Source organism: Copadichromis virginalis, linkage group LG18 (genome assembly GCF_057382275.1).
Source record: "Copadichromis virginalis isolate Kocher_CV1m ecotype Utaka linkage group LG18, C_Virginalis_male_GT1.1, whole genome shotgun sequence".
NCBI classification, from domain to species: domain Eukaryota; kingdom Metazoa; phylum Chordata; class Actinopteri; order Cichliformes; family Cichlidae; genus Copadichromis; species Copadichromis virginalis.
Window position 1 is genome coordinate 5,171,285 of NC_140635.1, and position 19,666 is coordinate 5,190,950.

The following is a 19,666-nucleotide window of genomic DNA, read 5'->3' on the forward strand; positions in this document are numbered from 1 at the left end:
TATTAAAAAAAATATTCCTTTTTCATCTCTATTTTTTCTTAAACCTAATTACTAGTCTTAATTAAGGTGAACAGACTCTGAATGGGGGACTTTTATTTTAATTGTGTGTAATATATTAATTACATTTATTGAATTAAATAAAGATTAACCCTTATTTTTAAAGAAGACATGCTACTGAATACATGGACTGTAGATAAAAGATGGAGGTGACCTTTTACTAGAGTTATTAGTTTTGAATTTTCTAGTTTTTATTTTTTATTCCATTTTGACTTTTTAAGGTCAGTTTAGTGTCAGTTAGTCTCCAGAGTGAATTTTCTTCTTTCAGTGTAGTTTTTAGTAGTTTCAGTTACTTTTAGGCTTTTAAATTATTATTGTTATATGGAGGCCAAATGTCAGAGGGAACATTTATGAAAATCAGCAGAGAGATCGCTAAAAATAAAGATTTACCCCCTATTTTTAGTTTAGTTTTCCAAGTTCAAAGTCTTGAAATGTTTTATTTTTATCTCAGTTTGGGTTTAGATTAGGTTAAATTTTAGTTTGTTTTTTGTTGCTAAGCAAGCATTGCTAGCATGCTGCACCCATAAATACAGCTCAACCTTTGTTTAATTTAATGTATGTTTTATTCATTAAATAAGATCAAACTAATTTTTTTTTTTTTGGGGGGGGGGACTTTTTATTTAGTAATTTTTGTGGCAATAACCAAAAAAACAAGCAACATATTAACATTTTCTGACATAAGACCATTTAAGAGAGAGAGGGGAAAAAAACAGACCACGATTAATATAATGATATGTCGTAGGGGAGATTTATAGCTTTATATTACAATGTTCCAAAGTTCGTGTTCATTCACCCAAGTATCTGGCCACACATCCATCCCTGGTGGAAGATCTCCACCTTCAGTTGCAGGCTTGCTGTCATTCTTTCCATTGTATGAACTCTTTTCAGTCTCTGTTTCCATTGAGTTATGGATGGTGAGTTTGTTTGTTTCCATTTCACAGTTATCCTTTTCTTAGCTATCAGTATATATTTTTCATCTATGGTATACCTCTCTCTAGGTATAACTCCCAAGAGAAATATGGTGGGGTTCAGTGCAGGATTTACTTGTAGGATTTTCTCTGTTTCTTCTTTGATTCTTATCCAGAAACCTTGAATTATTGGACAGTCCCAAAAGATATGTGAATCGTCTCCTATTCCCCCACATTTTCTCCAACATAGTTCTGCATTGGGTTCCTTACAATATGAGGAGATAACAAGAGGTGTATTAAAAAAATCTAAATTTTAAATTTCCAGTCAAACTCTCCATAATTGACTACTTGTTCCCTTGTTTTACACATCTCTTCCCATACATTATCAGTGATAATAATATTTAGTTCTAGTTTCCATTTCTCTTTAATATGGCCTGTATTTTAAGATCAAACTAATTTTAATATTAGATAAAAAAATAACCCAAGTAAGTAAAAAAGTGTTTTATAAATGATGATTTCGTTAGAAATCCAGAAATCACTCAAACAGAACCTGTCTGTCAAAGTGAAGCAGGCTGAAAGCTCAGAAAAACAAACATCACACCACGATGTAAAGACGCTCAAGAACACTTATGAGAACAATTACAAAGTTATTGGCATCTATTAGTCTGCAGATGTTTGTAAGGCTTTGGGGCTCCAGTGAACAACGGAGAGGTGAACTTTCCAAGAAGCTACCAGTGACTCATCCAGGTCACAAAAGAACCCAGAATAACATCTAAAGAACTGCAAACCACAGAAATCTAACATATAAGAAATGTATAAAACCACATGTGCTCAATGGGTTGTTTTTTATTGTTATTCTTCTGTGTTTCAATTCCTGTTAAGATAAACCAGCTGGAGGGAACGCGGCAGATAAACGACTGCAGACAGAAGAAGAAACACAAAGCAGCAGTTTCTGTAATTCTCTTTTATTAATTTTTTTCTTCACATTTTTATTGACAGAAGTCAAGTAACCAAGGCATCTGTAAACAGTGCATCCACAAATCTACATGTTGCCTCTCATCAGTGCGATCGTTCAGTCATTCAAAAACACTGTTTGGAAATAAATACAATACTGATTGTTTTTTTTTCTTTAAAAAAAAAACAAGAAGAAGGTAAAACCTACATCTGCCTGAAGGAGCTCGTAAAGATTCAGTCTTTGTCTGTAGTCACAGTCTGGAAATGATGCCACATATGAAGCAACACACGGAGGTAAACGACTCGATGTGGTAAAATCCTGAAGCCGGAGGATGAAATACTGACACCACCTGCACGGCTGGTTATGTGCGGCTAAAATGAGAAGTGAGAATTTCTGGACCTTTGAACCCCTTAAAAAGCTTTCAGCTTCATTATAAAGATTACCCGTTCTTATATTTTGCTTGTTCTTATGTTATTATATTGTATTTTGCTTGCAGACAAGAATTTTGGATACGGTTGTCTTACCCAGAGATGGGCAGTAACGCGTTACAGTAACGCGTTACTGTAATCTGATTACTTTTTTCAGGTAAGGAGTAAAGTAAGGGATTACTATTGCAAAAACGGTAATTAGATTACCGTTACTTTCCCGTAGGAACGCTGCGTTACTGCGTTACTAAAACTGTGATTTTTTTGCAAGAATGTCTCACGACAGTGACGTAAGCGAGTGCGACGTTCGTGACAACAGCTGTGTGCAGATCAACAATGGATCACATATCGATTGTGGGAGAGAGTATGAGCGTGCAGCCTTTAAAGCGTGGAAGTACTGACCTTACTTTGAGTTTGATTCCATAAAAAGTCACAAAAACATTAGCGTCCATCGTGCGTGGGAAGAAAACTTCTTTTTACAGCGAAAAAAAACCCTAAACTCTTCCCGCTCCACCACAACCACCCACACATGCAGGGCCTTGGAGTAGGGGTATGTCACCAGGGTGCAGAGGAGGCTACCCCCCCTCTGTCCCCTTCTGGCTGCCTCTGCCTCAATTTTATCCCACAACTTAGACATTCACATTACTCACACTCTCATTACACATACATATAGGATCTTGGGGGTGGGCACGATACACGGAGTCCAAAGTACCATCAGGGTGTACACCCCACCCCTGGCATCGTTGCCCACCTCTCAATTTTAAATACACGTAGACATTGAGGGCTATCAGGAGGGCCTATGCGCTTACCTGCTGCTCTCTGGCAGGTAGCTCCATGCCCTCCTGGGTTTTAAATGCACCTTAGAACACACATGCATCAACATTACAATGAGCGGGTGGAGGGAGGTTTGGAGTCTTCTCTCACCCCCATTCTCTGCGACCTGCTGGAGCAGGGGGACTAGGAGGAGGAGTTGGCCATCCGACTGCGGTCTGGAGTGTGGAGCCTTCCTGCTGCTGCGGAGTCGGGGCGGTCTGCCTCCCCCCACCGCAGGGAAAAGGGAAACACCACCTGGGTCTGGGTGCAGTTCCCCCCTCCAGGGGCGGGGGCACCTAGACCCGGTTTGTAGAGTACGCTTGGGGAGTGTGATCGTGTGTACAGCGTCTCTTTATGTCTGTCTCCACGTTGGTTGAGTGTGGAGTGAGTGCATATGAGAGCATGAGGGTGGGAATGGATGTTTGTATCTGTGTGTGCCTGTATGTCTGTGTCTATATGTCAGGTTGGGTGTCAGGCGCCACCTCTCTGGGGACATCTCAGGCCCTCCAAGGTTTGGAGGCCTATCTCCCCCTACCACCACTTCCCCTGCCAGTGGCGGACCCCCTCAGACATCGGTGCGTTGGTGGTTCTTTGTGTCCGGGGATGGGCGTCCAGGTACACACCGGCTCACTCCTTGGCGGCCGCTTATCGGGGCCTGGAGCCTGGGGCTCGCTCGGGCCACTTCGGAGGTGGGGTGCCCCCGGCCTCTCGGCCTGGGGCTCGGTCACTCAGGCACGGCTGGCTGCCGGCGGAGCTCACGGGCGCGTCACTGCAACTCCCCCTGGCTTCTGCTCCGCGGCTGCTGAGTGAGCCCTCATCTGGGACTCTCCTCAGCTCTTTCCAGGACAGTGGCGCGGCTGCCCCTCTGTTGGTCTTCCTTGGTCTCTTGTGTTCTGGGGGCCTCTGGATGTCTGGAGTTTTGATCTCCTCCACACCTGCTTCACGCCCTGGAGGACGGGGCTGTGGCCCCCCCACACCCTCTAGCAGATTATTACATGAAGGAACCTTTTAAAAAACAAAAAACAAGCGCGTCCATGCTCACAGGTGTACACACGGGTGATCACACCCACAAACTACACCCTTTTTGGCTCCTACCTCAAAGCACACTGTGTTCTGTTGATCTTATGTGCTGCACAATAATGTTTAACATTTAGTATTTACTGTCATATTCCCATAGATCATTGTGATGTTGTTTATTCTATTACTCTTGTTTTCTTCTGCTTGCTTTCTTTTTTCTTTCTCAGCAGGTGATCCAGGTGATTGATATATGCTTTTTTTTTCTCTGCCCGTTCTGTTGGTTTTTGTCTTTTGCCCTTCTCCCCCGTCCCTCTTCTCAGTTGTTTCTCTTTCCCTCTTTCTTTCTCCCCTTCTTTCCCCCAGTCAAGTCTGTCCCGTATTCAGTAAGTGAAAATAAAATAAACAATAAAAGGTGAATCAAATGGACCATTACGGCAAGGCTGGGATGGTCAGTTTGGTAAAGTAAATCCGTTGGGCATCTTTCTTTGCCTTTAGACAACAATTCTGATGGCAAAAGAGCCAAACGGGACAGGCAAAAAAAAAAAAAAAGAAAAGAAAAAAAACCCTAAACTTCCGAGCAAGCACCGAGTGCTCAACGACGTAATGGGAAACTCGCGGAGAAACTCGCAGATTCTTCAACTGACCGCGGCACACCTGCACCAGGGTAAACCTCCGCCTACGGCACTTCTGCTTTACAGGTGAAAATAGAGCAACAGGACCGCTGAGTCTTTGATGTTATTTATTTTCTGCTGTGTTTTACTTGCATCTATTTGAAAGAGTGAGTGTAAACACACAAAAAAATATATTTTATGTGCTGGAATGTGCAGAAAATAAGTTTAAATGTTAAACAAATTTCTTTGTGTATATCATATTTCTTATGTACATTTTAGACCTGGGAGCAGAAATGCTGATGAACTGGTTTTTATTCAGGAACAGGCAGAGCGTCCTCTCTTCCTGGCTCCATGTCTATAATTATGTCACACACTGATTCGCTCACACAAAACCACCAAAACACAGCACAAATCCCACCAATGGTTCAATTCCTTATAAATCTTTGAATCAGGTACTGAAGCAGTGACGTGCTGAATGAAGCTTCAGGCGTCATTGATCACGTGACTCTGTTCAGTCAAACCAAGCCTCAGCACAGCGTTTCTGAAGCAGTGTGTTGATTTTTTGACACACGTGCCGGAGCTTCAGCTTCAAACGGGCCGTCACCATCAGAGTTGCTGGAACCATGTCCCACTACTGGCTACTCTGTTTTATTCTGTGTTAAGTTTTTGAATGTGAATTTTCTGTGTTAAGAATAACAAAGAAAATGTAATGAAGTGATTTTAAAGTTTAAACTTTGTGTTAAATCTTGTGAGTCAGAGAGAGAGAGAGAGATGAGGTGTGGGTGGACATCAGATGATCAAATGTCAACAACCTGATTGGCCCAAGTGTGAAGATGTGACGTCCAGTGAGGGAAGGGGGGAGAAAGGGTGAGCAGGTATAAAAGTGAGGTGAAGAAGAGATTCGGGGTTCTTCCCTTTTGTCCTCTGTGAGATGAGCAGTTCAGAAGTTTGGATCTAAGAGGTTCACAGTTAAAATTCCAGCAGAGACGCTAAAAGGAGAACCACAGTCCAACCTGTGAATGTTTTTAACCCTTTGTGAAACAACAAAGGCATAAATATGATCATATAAATATCATCTACTGGGTCAGACTCATAGGATCAGGGATTAGAACTCCTTTTATCAGAGAGATGAAATCTACTTCCTGTACAGGGTTTTTTTGTGGGCCTAGCGATCGACAGAAACTAGAGTCAATAAAAAAACTGGACATTGGCTCAATGTGTGTGTGGCACAGGCAAACAAGGACTGAGCGCTGTGTAGTCCCACATAAAGTCAGACACCTGCTCACCCTAGGTGGACCATGGCATGGTCTATATGGAGGACACAGACACTGCTGAAAACATGACTCTGTCTGGTTTAGATGATCAAATGTCTTTACTTTAGGAGGCTGTGGCTCAGAGTACATTCACATAATGCCTTTGAATAAATGTAAAAAGCTGGTTTTGCTCCTGCTTTGATTTCTTTGTCCAGGTAGAAATTCTGCTTTTTGCCTCTAAACTCTGAAACAGTTTGAAACAAAGTTTGGCGCTCTAATCCTCTCTGTGTTTGTCCTTTGGTCAGATGGTGATATTGAATGAAATATTCCAGTATTCAGTAGCTCAGCAGCTTTGTAACATGTGGTTTTGCACACTGTTCAAACCTCAGATGTTTGTGTAAACAAGTGTGGAGGACACAAACTGACGGGGGGAGGAACGACATTTACTGTTGATGTGTCTGACATTTAGTCTCCATGAGTTCTCATAAGACTGAAGAACTCTGTGATCTCTAACATGCAGCTGTATGTTTTGAAATCATGTGTCTCATTCTCTGGACTTTACTAGACAACGAGTGAAGAACATGTAACGAATATCATCTTTAAAGTGATGAATAATAACTCTGCCTCTGTGTCTTCATAAAAAGATCGTACTTCTGAAAGGTCAGAGGGCAGCATCCACTCTGGGTTTACACAGTTTTGCAGCTTTAGCTCTTCTGAAGTTCAGCACCTGCTTTTTCAACCAATCAGAAGCCAGTATTGTAGAGAGTTCATATTTCATTTCATGCAATTGAATAATTTTGAATGTTTAGGTGAATATTTATATTTAGAGTATTTCCTCGATCAGTGTCTTCAGTCCTGACCCTGAGTGCGTACATTTAAAAATAAAGTGATATAACTTCTTTTACATTACTGTGAACTTCTTGTACAGTTTGACAGCTGATTGTTGTCGTGTTTGTCGTCATATGAAGATCGTTTCCTAAAGAGGACTGAACAGTCATTTAGCCTCTGGCTCCATCCATGAATCTGATGTTTGCTGTATAATCTGTGCTGTTAAAAGTGTAATGGAACATATAATTTGTACATATAATTTCATATGTAATTATGATGATCTTTACCCATTAAGATTTTAAATGAAACGATAAACAAAGGCCAAGAAAACTGAGTTAAACTCCTGAGTCTACTATATATTTGCACCATGAAGAAATGAATTCTTTGCACCAGTAATAAATAATCAAATATATCAAATTATCATCAATATTTAAATAAATGAACCATCGCACCAAACAAAACAACAATTCAACAGACAGTTCTATAAAACTGTGGATGATTCAAAGTGCTGCTATAACTGCACAACAAAACTGCAGTGAGAAAAGCTTTGGATGTTCAGTTTAGTTATAATGACAGTTAAACAACTAAAATACTCGATTAAGTAGGTGAGAAAAAGTTACATTTACTGGATCAGTTTAAGACCAAAATACATTTGAATGAATTACTGACATGGACACTTTGTGAAAAATTACTAAACAGTTCAGGCAAAATTTTACTAAAACCTTGAATTAAACTTGAAAGTTTTCATTTCAAATCCACTGTGACTGTGTACACAGGAAAGACTACAAAATAATGTTTGTTTGTTTTGTAAACACTGTGGACTGATCTGCATTTGTTGTTGCTAAATTTAAATATTTGTTACTATTTAATGATCATAATCTCATTTGAACATAGGTTTGATTTAGTGGAGTCAGTTGTTCCCATGCATCATTCTGTAAGTGTGAGAATGAACTAAGATTAGAAAATGTCAAAATATAAAGTTTGATTTATTTTTATTCATCACAGCATCCTAAACTTTGCTGAACTTTTTGAAATATAAAATAAACTCGCTGAGTGTTGACTGTCACATTTCAAACATCCAAGTAAAGATAAACTATTGAAATTTAACTGGGTCAGACTTGTTACTGCATGCTGTAACCAAACATACCACACCCTGCATCATGTGATTGGCTCTTGGTCGCTCTGTAAGAATATTTCTTTAGTGCCTCCCTTCACAGATGTGTCTGTATCAGGATGGGTCTAAACAACATGGTGTAAATGCAGTTGCTGGTGAGCCTCATTTCCTGTAGGAGGTGAACAAGAGCAGAGATCTGTTTCCCTTCAGAGCACAGAGGTTGTTTCTGTTCAGAGGAAGTGAAACTGTCTGACAGTCACTGAGAGACGGTGAAACGGCACAGCACATGAATCAAATGGATCAAACAAAATTCTGCTGTTCAGTCTGTTTGGATCTACTGAAGGATCCGGTGACTATTCCCTGTGGACACAGCTACTGCATGAACTGTATTAAAAGCTTCTGGGATGAAGAGGAAAAGAAGAAAATCTACAGCTGCCCTCAGTGCCGGAGGACTTTCACAGCGAGGCCTGTCCTGGTGAAAAACATATTAGTGGAAGATTTAGTGGAGGAGCTGAAGAAGACTGGACTCCAAGCTGCTCCTGCTGATCACTGCTATGCTGGACCTGAAGATGTGGCCTGTGATTTCTGCACTGGAAGAAAAATGAAAGCATTCAAGTCCTGTTTAGTCTGTCTGGCATCTTACTGTGAGAAACACCTTCAGCCACATTATGATGTGGCTCCATTAAAGAAACACAAGCTGGTGGAGCCCTCCAAGAAGCTCCAGGAGAACATCTGCTCTCGTCATGATGAGGTGATGAAGATGTTCTGCCGTACTGATCAGCAGAGTATCTGTTATCTCTGCTCTGTGGATGAACATAAAGGCCACGACACAGTCTCAGCTGCAGCAGAAAGGACTGAGAGGCAGAGAGAGCTGGAGGTGAGTCGACAAAACATCCAGCAGAGAATCCAGGACAGAGAGAAAGATGTGAAGCTGCTTCAACAGGAGGTGGAGGCCATCAATCAGTCTGCTGATCAAACAGTGGAGCACAGTGAGAAGATCTTCACTGAGCTGATCCATCTCATCCAGAAAAGAAGCTCTGATGTGAAGCAGCAGATCAGATCCCAGCAGGAAACTGAAGTGAGTCGAGTCAAAGAGCTTCAGGAGAAGCTGGAGCAGGAGATCACTGAGCTGAAGAGGAAAGATGCTGAGCTGAAGCAGCTCTCACACACAGAGGATCACATCCAGTTTCTACACAACTACCCCTCACTGTCAGCACTCAGTGAGTCTACAGACTCATCCAGCATCAATATCCGTCCTCTGAGCTACTTTGAGGATGTGACAGCAGCTGTGTCAGAGGTCAGAGATAAACTACAGGACATTCTGAGAGAGGAATGGACAAACATCTCACTGACAGTCACTGAAGTGGATGTTTTACTGTCAGATCCACCAGCAGAGCCAAAGACCAGAGCTGGATTCTTAAAATATTCATGTGAAATCACACTGGATCCAAACACAGCAAACAAACATATGTTATTATCAGAGGGGAACAGAAAAGTAACATTAATGAAACAAGAACAGTCTTATTCTGATCATCCAGACAGATTCACTGACAGGTGGCAGGTCCTGAGTAGAGAGAGTCTGACTGGACGTTGTTACTGGGAGGTGGAGTGGAGAGGGGCAGGAGTTTATGTAGCAGTCGCATACAAGAATATCAGCAGAAAAGGAGATGAATGTGTTTTTGGACGTAATGACAAATCTTGGTCATTAGATTGTAACAACAACAGTTATACATTTTTGTACAACAACATCCAAACTCCTGTCTCAGGTCCTCGTTCCTCCAGAGTAGGAGTGTACCTGGATCACAGAGCAGGTATTTTGTCCTTCTACAGCGTCTCTGAAACCATGACTCTCCTCCACAGAGTCCAGACCACATTCACTCAGCCGCTCTATGCTGGACTTTGGGTTTTGCAAAATGGAGACACAGCTGAGTTGATTAAGCTCAAATAGACTGAAGTCTTTCATATTGTGTGTTTAAATCTGTATTTTAGTTTCATTTTATTTTCTCTCCATCATTTCTGCACAGAGATCAGCTGTCAGTCAAACATTATGGGTGGTACCTCCACATCTTCTAGTTGTTCTCTTGATGTTTCTGAGTTTTTAAAGGAGATCTTTCCTGTGACTGTTTATGGAGGCTATCACTGCTCATCATCATTTTGATTTACTAAAATATTTCTCCACATCAAAATGTAAACTTCTCTATCCTCTAAATGTTTCTGGAATATTTGTCTTGAAAAATGTCGACATTTCTCTTTATGAGTATGGCAGACCATGTGTGTGTGTTTGTGTTTGTTTTTGTCAAAATCATCAAACAAATGAGGAAAAACTGTGATTTTAATGAATGAATTCATATATTGTGTTGATGTTTTATTGTGTGAATAAACTGGAAGGTTTGACTATAAATCAAACTTTGAACAAAGTCTTTTCTTCTGTCTTCATTCCAGGATCTCACTCAAATCTGATGCAGAAAATATGAAACTAATCTGAGAGAATAACTGAAGCAGTTTTCCTCCTGAAGCATCACAAAGTTCAGAGTTCATGTTTAGAGCAGAAGATTCAGCAGTCGCTCTGTGACCTTTCAACTTTCTTCACTAAAACAGCTTCATTACAGAGAAACAAGTCACATTTTCTTCATGTTCTTAAGTCCTTTCAAATGTTTGTAATGGTCCTTGAATGCAGCATCAGTGTCGCAGGTTTAAAAGGTCACTTTCTGTTGTGTTCAAAGATTTCCTTCAGATATGGTCTTTAATCAGTAAAGCCAGTGATACAGCAGTGTCATTAGCTGTGTTATTGGCACCAGGCTGTGTTTATGTATGTATTTAATTCTGTCTGAGGATGTCTTCAGCATGAAATGATCATTTGCTCAGCTGCTGTGTCTCATCTCTTATCAGACATTGGTTGGAACAGAGTTTTGTTGCTGACCATCTGACAAGAGGGTGAAGAAAAGCTTCAGGCTTCATTTGGACACTACGTTGGACAGAAGTCTCCACAAAAATGACTCAGAAACACAAATATTATTAATGAAAGTCCAAATGTCAAAAAGGGGTCATACATGATCCTGAGAAATGTCCTTGAACATTTGAACATGAGTCAGAGGGTTGTCAGGTTTCTACACTGCATCGTGGCATCAAGCCTGAGATGTCTGTGGAAACAAGTATGGAGGACACAAATGCACAGACGCAGTCGAGCTGTTTACTGCTGATGAGGAAGGAAAATAGTCTGTTGGATATTAAAGCAGCATTTATTAGAGTAAGAACAGATACTTGTGTCCTTCATTTGATCCCCGTCAATTTACAGAAGACTTAAGGACCCTTTGACTTCTAACATACAGCTGCATGTTTACAATTTTATTATTTATTTATTTATTTCTAGCAAAGCGAGACTTTACTGATTAAAGACATATAATCAGACATATTACTGTTACTCTCTGAAAAAGACTCACATAAAGCAGATTTATCACAAGCAAACATCAAGACACATCCTTCATGGCTTAAAGTTGCAGTGGGACTCTTTCGCCATCTGGTGGTTGTAACAGTTATGACAACTGTTCCTGCATATATGTCCCTCCTCAGTGTGAAGAAGACTGGACTCCAAGCTGCTCCTGCTGATCACTGCGTGTTCCTCCTGTGTCTAAAATCTATTTCCATTATGAATCAGGAAACTGTTTGCACCAATCATAAAGCCAATAAAATACGTCACACACTAAGAAATAACAAAAAGGAATTGTGCATTTCAAGGAGATTTTTCCCTCGTTTTTTGAAATCATAAGAATACAAACTAATGCAAGACTGTCATGTTTTCATAAGTTTGTAGAGACACTGTTCTGTTGTATTCTAGGACATCAGTCACTTTTTAAATGCATGCTACTCCTCCTCCTCATCATCATTAGCATCATCATCATCAGCACCCATGACCTCCTTTTAGTCTTTGTTTTGTTATTTTTCAGAGTTCAGGAGACGTTCTTATGGGATTTCCACAGTGTACAAGTACTGTTTAGAGCCTTTACCTAAAAGAAAAGAGTAAAGTACAAAGTAGATTTACTCACTGCAGGAAAATAATGCCTCAATCTGATATATTGTCTTATATGACAAACTGAAAGTGATGCATCAAAGTGTAAGCAGCATTTTCCTGTTACAGCTGGTCTAGATGGAACTGATCTGATCTCCTTTATGTGCAGGTAGATATCCAGTGGGTTTGCTAAGGGTCACAGATGAGGGGCTGTGTGAGATGTTTAATGGGAAAGGAAATAAAACCATTGTTCCAGACCTGCAGCTAAGATACTCGAGTATCTTCAAATATGAAGCTGAGTATTACTTCCATACTTTCCTCCACTGCTGATGACCTTGTTACCTGCTGCTCCCTGTTAATGATCAGCCTCAGTTCTGATAGTAAACTGTTGGCTCTCGTTCTGTCAGGTTGTTGCTCAGTGACGTCTTGTTTTCATTTTCCTTCTTCTTCAAATGTGTCTTCCTTTAACTCTTTGCTTTTGTTTCTGCTTCAAACACCAAATGATACACGTGCTGCACCTCTGATGGTTTGTCAGAGAGCAGAACAATTTACATTACAGAGAATATTTTACAGTTGAACATAAACTTTCACTTTTTTCCTCTAAAGTGTGCTCACTGGTTTTTCCAGCTGCTGTGAGATGTTTCTGCCTGACTGTAAAGATGGAAATAAACACAGATGGAAACACTGAGTCAGAGTGTTGCTGCTGGTTAGTCAGTATATTAACAGAACATGGTTCATAAAACTGCTCCTACAACTGTTTTTGAATCAGTTTTAAAGACACTTTATTGTTCTGTTTTTGTCTTTTGGCATTTCTGTGCTAATTTCTTGTTTTAATGGTGCTCTAATTTAAACTGATTTTTCCTATTTTAATACCTAAATAAATAATCATTTATTTTTTGTTCATTTGTCTAAATTCTGGGAAAAGAAAGAAGTTTGTATTTGTTTAAGATACAATGAAATCATATTTTGACATATTGGAAGATGACATGGAGCTGAAAAAATACTACAGGTATAAATGGAAACTCCAGTTTATTTCTGTTATTTCCTGTGATAGTGTTTGTACACTCGCTCATGATAACTGTTCATTCAGCTGCTGTTTTTGTCTGCTGGACATCTTTAGCTTTCAGTAAGGATGCATTCATAGATCAGCACATCTTTTTGAACCACATTTCTTATGAGACTCAGAGTTTACATTTTGGAAATGTGGTGAGACCTGGGGTAGAAAGAGACTGAAGCTTCAACCTCGGCAGTTTTGTGTGTGTGTGAAGCAGAAAGATAAGAACTGTGTGGCCAACTCATTACACACATAATCCTGAATCAGAAAAACAGCATCAAGTGTTGTAATTGTTAAACACAGAAGTGTGATTTATATGTGGTTTTACTGATGGTTAACACAGTCGCACAAACACCTGAAACTGATCAAAATATAAAACAACATATTAAACATAAATATGTGCCAGTTACCAGAACTTATATGTGGTTTCACTGAGGTTTAATTCTGCTCAGTTTATCAATACTCACTCATACAAAAGTTTGTTATGTTTTATTGATTATTTGGCTTTAGGTTTTCCAGTTTTCCAGCTGCTGCTGTTTAATGTTTGCCTGGGAAAAGAAATTTCAGTTAGTGTGGGAAGTTTGGTTAAGCTGGTGGAAAACAATACTGTTACACTGACCTTTTGGATAAGATTGTCTTACCTGTGGTTTCTCTGATGTGCACGACAAAACAGTCTCCAGGCAGCTTGAGTGCCCATTTAAAGGTTCCTGGTGGTACCAAGTGATTGAAGAGAGGATTGAAAAGCCATATTAGTTTATTGTAGATTGTAGTCAGTTGGCCAAGCTTGTAATGAAAAACGGTTCATTACTCGAAGCTTTCATCACAGTCCTCTTTGGTGACATCTGGTGGACAAATATATGAAGAGCAGCTTGAGTCTGCAGCTTATAATGAACTGCTTCATTATGATTGCCCACTCTGCAGAGCTGACAGCTTGTGTTTGATGTCATGTGACAGTTCTGTGTGATATCGGGCTGATATGTTGCTTTGAACGTGAATTTTCGGGGGGTGATAAAATTGTGTTATCATCAATCAATCATGTGGTCAGAAGAATCTGTGCTTACCTTGCAGGAATGTTTTCAATTTACAGATTGGGAAGTTTTTATTCAGTCTTGATGCTTTGGTGGATGTTAGCTCATATGCAGGTTTTGTAAAGACATGATTATACCCCTTAAGCGTGCTAAAGTGTACCCTAACAATAAGCCATGGGTCACCAAATGCATCAAATCCTGTTTAAGGAAAAAGAGACAGGCTTTTAAAGAGGGGGCTGTTACTGACTTTCAGGCAGTCACCAAAGACTTGAAAATCGAGCTCTTGAAAGCAAAACAGATCTACAAAAACCTTCTTGAAAGAAAATTTGCTGCAAAAAATTTTGGGTCTGCCTGGACTTGTATGAAAACCATATCAGGGTTTCAAAATCCCCAGAGCAGCAGTCAGATCATTGTAGACGGTTTTAAGCCAGACAGAGATTTGAATATGCTTGATGCTCGTTTTAGTTCTTCTGAACTGAAACAGAAACTGAAAGTTACTCAACACTTCATCACTGAACTCAGCGATGTCCAAAAGGCCTTTCATACAGTTAATGTGAACAAGAGCCAGGGCCCTGATAACATTAGTGCCGCCTAATTAAATCTTGTGCTAAAGAGCTCAGTCCTAAATTTCAGGTTATTTTCAATAAATCCTTTCAAATACAAAATGTGCCCTCGCTTTGGAAGGAAGCTGTCGTCGTTCATGTCCCTAAATCTAGTCGTCCAAACGTCCTGAATGACTTCAGGCCTGTTGCCTCACCTGAGTTGTCATGAAAGTCTTTGAAAAAATCCTCAGAAATGTGATTATGGAAGAGATTGAATATCAGCTGGATCCAATGCAGTTTGCGTACAGGCCCAACAGAGGAGTGCAGGACGCGCTTTGGACTAAATCTGATTCTTAAACATGTAGAGAGTAAAGGGACTTTTGCAAGACTTCTTTTCATTGATTTTTCTTCTGCTTTTAATACAATACAGCCCCATATTTTAATGAAAAGACTTTTAGAAGAGTTTGAAATCAGGAAAAACCTGGTTTGCTGGATTTTAGATCTTTTAACTGACAGGTCACAAAGAGTGAGAATAAATGGGGTTCTGTCTGACCCAGTGTTCTCCTCCACAGCTTCTCCTCCAGGGTCTCTTATCGCCCTTATTATTCATTCTCTTTACAAACACGTGTCAGAGCAGATATGAAAACAGGGCCATCATTAAATTTACAGATGACTTTGTTATTGTCAGCTTACTGAAAGAGGGTGAAACTCACCACGGTCCAATCATTGATGACTTTGTTCAGTGGTGGGAGGAGTCTTATCTCCAATTGAACATATCTAAAACAAAAGATATGGTTATTGATTTTAGGAAGCAACTAAATGGGCACAGAGTCACTTTAATTAAAGGTCAGAAAATAGAGCAAGTGCAATCATATAAATATCTTGGGACCATAATCAATGAAAAACTGAACTTTTATTGCAAATCGGTCTGTAAAAAGGGTCACCAGTGCCTTTACTGCCTCAGGAAACTTGCTCATTTCCACATTGAGCGAAAGATTTGAACTTTGTTTTCTTGTTCTTTTATTGAGTCTGTTTTATCTTTTTGTTTGGTGCCATGGTTCAGTCAGACCTCTGTCACAGAGAAAAATTGACTGAATTAGTGAGTGAGATGGTCCAGTCGTCTGATAGATGAGTCACAGGCCTGTTTAGACTCCCTGTACTCTAAACAGGTACCACAGATGGCTTAATCAATCCTTAAAAATGGTTCCCATCCTCTACGGGGTGGATTTAGCTTCTTTCTTCAGGACGGAGGTTTCTAGTTCCAAGATGCAGGACAAAGCATTATAAAAACAGCTTTGTCCCTGCTGCTGTCACTGAACTCAATAAGAATTGTTTTTGATTTGATTCACTTTGTTTAATTACTAAATATGTGTTTTGTCAGGTTTCATTAGGTGTGTGTGTTTGTGAAGGGAGGCCAAATGCTATCATTGTTCTGTAAAGCAAATTTACCTGTGGGTATAAATAAAGTAACCTTAACTTAAAGCTTATAGGAGGTTGTGAGGTCACTGCCTCCACCTGATTATGTAATTAACCAGCAGACTGGTACGTTTATATATAATATACTATAAGTTATATCATTATAATTATGTGTACATCATATTTCTTATGTACATTTTAGACCTGGGAGCAGAAATGCTGATGAACTGGTTTTTATTGAGGAACAGGCAGAGCGTCCTCTCTTCCTGGCTCCATGTCTATAATTATGTCACACACTGATTCGCTCACACAAAACCACCAAAACACAGCACAAATCCCACCAATGATTTCAATAAATCATTGAATCAGGTACTGAAGCAGTGACGTGCTGAATGAAGCTTCAGACGTCATTGATCACGTGACTCTGTTCAGTCAAACCAAGCCTCAGCACAGCGTTTCTGAAGCAGTGTGTTGATTTTTTGACACACGTGCCGGAGCTTCAGCTTCAAACGGGCCGTCACCATCAGAGTTGCTGGAACCATGTCCCACTACTGGCTACTCTGTTTTATTCTGTGTTAAGTTTTTGAATGTGAATTTTCTGTGTTAAGAATAACAAAGAAAATGTAATGAAGTGATTTTAAAGTTTAAACTTTGTGTTAAATCTTGTGAGTCAGAGAGAGAGAGAGAGATGAGGTGTGGGTGGACATCAGATGATCAAATGTCAACAACCTGATTGGCCCAAGTGTGAAGATGTGACGTCCACTGAGGGAAGGGGGGAGAAAGGGTGAGCAGGTATAAAAGTGAGGTGAAGAAGAGATTCGGGGTTCTTCCCTTTTGTCCTCTGTGAGATGAGCAGTTCAGAAGTTTGGATCTAAGAGGTTCACAGTTAAAATTCCAGCAGAGACGCTAAAAGGAGAACCACAGTCCAACCTGTGAATGTTTTTAACCCTTTGTGAAACAACAACAGGGCCGTACAGAGAGGTTTAAAGGGGCGGGTGCTCAAAGTTAAAAAGGGGCACATTGAACCAGGCTGAATAACAACAACACACATTCATCAAGAATCTAATATGGGAAGGGCAGGGCTATGTTGATCTGAGACTGTAGACATTAAAAAGTCCATAGGAGAGATGGTAGCTGATTAAACAAGTGTCATGAGATAATAACAAAATGCAAAGATTGGTGACAGCGCTTGGAACCATAAGGCAACAAAAAACTGTGAGAAATAATTTAGGCTCTGCCTGTGAATCACTCTTTGCTTCTCTTCTTCCTTCCATCCCATCATTTCATATATCACTCTCCACTTGCTATGTTAGAACAAGGCACAACTTGCTATTGCAATAAACTATAATCTAATTATCCACACCTAACAACTCTTGCACTTAATCTATAATAAAATGATGACAGAAAAATGTTATAGCCCTGCCTTTAGTAGCCTCACACAGCTCCTACTGTTTAGAATAGAATAGAATATAATTCAACTTTATTGTCATTGCACATGCACAGGTACAGGGCAACGAAATGCAGTTTGCATCCATCCAGAAGTGCTTTAGTGATATAGATATATTGCAGTAAATATTAGCAATAATATAGATATGTAAATATAGATATGTTTAAATAGATATGTTTAAATATAGATATGTTTCCTCCTCATGTCCTTACTAGGCATGTCTGGACAATGTTATATCATGAGTAATATATTTTTTTTAAATCCATCTAAATAAAACACACACATGCACGCACACACAGTGACATTTTAGACCTTCTTCAGAATACTGTATATACTATGGGCATCATGGTGCTGATCCAGAATCCTTACATTATTATTTATTACTAGAGCTACAATAATAAAGCAATGAGGAGGCAAGGCAAGGCAAGGCAAGTTTATTTGTATAGCACAATTCAACAACAAGGTGATTCAAAGTGCTTTACAGAGACATTAGAAACAAGAACAAATAAAAAGCATGATTTAAAATTGAATAAAACAAGCAAATAAACTAACTAACTAATTAACAAACAAACAAACAACAGTATATAAAATCAAAACAGATAAAATCAGAACAGTAGATAAAATCAGTAGTTAAATGTAAGTTTTGAAATTTAAGCTTAAAGTGTGGATTTGGTGCTTTATTCAAATGCAGCTGAGAACAGGTGAGTCTTCAACCTGGATTTAAATAAACTGAGTGTTTCAGCTGATCTGAGGCTTTCTGGGAGTTTGTTCCAGATATAAGGAGCATAAAAGCTGAATGCAGCTTCTCCGTGTCTGGTTCTGACTCTGGGAACTGATAAAAGACCGGATCCAGATGACCTGAGGGATCTGGATGGGGAAGTAATAAATATGAAATAATGTCATTATGATGATTCCATTTGTTTCACTATCCACTCTGTGCAGGGCAAAGCTTATTACATTTTTAAACTGTAGAGATACAATAATTTTACTGCTGTAAAATCCAACTTTTGTCTTATTTAAAATATAAATCTAATATAATCTGCTTCTTAATGTATGTTCTTTAAAATACAGCGTGTGTTTTTTAATATATTATAATTATAATAATTATTATGTGGACATGCATATTAGATCGTTTTTTAGTGAAATATAATCCCTCCAGAAAGGCAGGAAAAGCCCGGAAACTTACTTTAAAACTAAATATGTTCTAAATACTTTAAAACTAAATATGTTCCCTAAAACGGTGACAGAGCTACAGACCCATGACAGCCTTACACAGGTAGCCAGCAGCTGTGACCAGCACAACTTGTGCAGTTAATAAAAGGACAGGTAATGTTTGTCGCGCTGTTGCACACACAGCACGCTCGTTTGTTTCAGTTCGTCAGTTGCAACAAGACAACTTACCAACGTGTACGTAATAAACCAATACTCCTGTGTGCTACACACTACAGTGTGCGCTGTACACCTACTTACTGGTTTTGTCGCATCAGTCTGTGTCTCTGAGTTAACTTGTGTTTCTCATACAGCTCCGGACCGCTAAAAATGCGCGTGCTCTTTGTGAGCTCGTTCCCGGCTCGTAACCAGCGCGTTCTGTCGTCAAGGGCGATCATTGGTTAAATGTGATCATGTGACTGATGCAAGCCAGATCCTTTTATTTAGCAAAACTGTGATTAATAGTTAAATATTATTGTTGAGGGGCACAGACAGGACTCCGCACGCATGCACACAAAAGAAAAATTTTTTTTTAAAAAGTTGCCTCAACAAAAGGGCACTTTGGGCACCCATCAGGAAAGGGGCGGGTGCTCAAGCCCCTATAGTCCCCCCCCCCCCCCCCCCCCCCTCTGCACGTGCCTGAACAACAAAGGCATAAATATGATCATATAAATATCATCTACTGGGTCAGACTCATAGGATCAGGGATTAGAACTCCTTTTATCAGAGAGATGAAATCTACTTCCTGTACAGGGTTGTTTTGTGGGCCTACCGATCGACAGAAACTAGAGTCAATAAAAAAACTGGACATTGGCTCAATGTGTGTGTGGCACAGGCAAACAAGGACTGAGCGCTGTGTAGTCCCACATAAAGTCAGACACCTGGTCACCCTAGGTGGACCATGGCATGGTCTATATGGAGGATACAGACACTGCTGAAAACATGACTCTGTCTGGTTTAGATGATCAAATGTCTTTACTTTA

At 39.7% G+C, this 19,666-nt stretch overlaps 1 protein-coding gene and 1 long non-coding RNA gene across 2 annotated transcripts; one reads left to right on the top strand and one right to left on the bottom strand.

Annotated features, from left to right (window-relative positions):
- The first annotated feature begins 8,225 nt into the window (after positions 1 to 8,225).
- Positions 8,226 to 10,379, top strand: LOC146687056 (tripartite motif-containing protein 16-like). Its single transcript, XM_085437963.1, has one exon. It carries the CDS (start codon positions 8,268 to 8,270, stop codon positions 9,927 to 9,929), a length of 1,662 nt encoding a protein of 553 aa, XP_085294089.1. The 5' UTR covers positions 8,226 to 8,267; the 3' UTR covers positions 9,930 to 10,379.
- A 2,936-nt stretch (positions 10,380 to 13,315) lies between these two features.
- On the bottom strand, positions 13,316 to 19,180 carry LOC146687057 (uncharacterized). The gene is made up of 3 exons (XR_014916273.1): positions 18,945 to 19,180; positions 13,683 to 15,388; positions 13,316 to 13,589 (listed from the first exon to the last, which is right to left on the bottom strand). It is a non-coding gene; the product is annotated as an uncharacterized LOC146687057 (long non-coding RNA).
- Between the last annotated feature and the right edge of the window lie 486 nt (positions 19,181 to 19,666).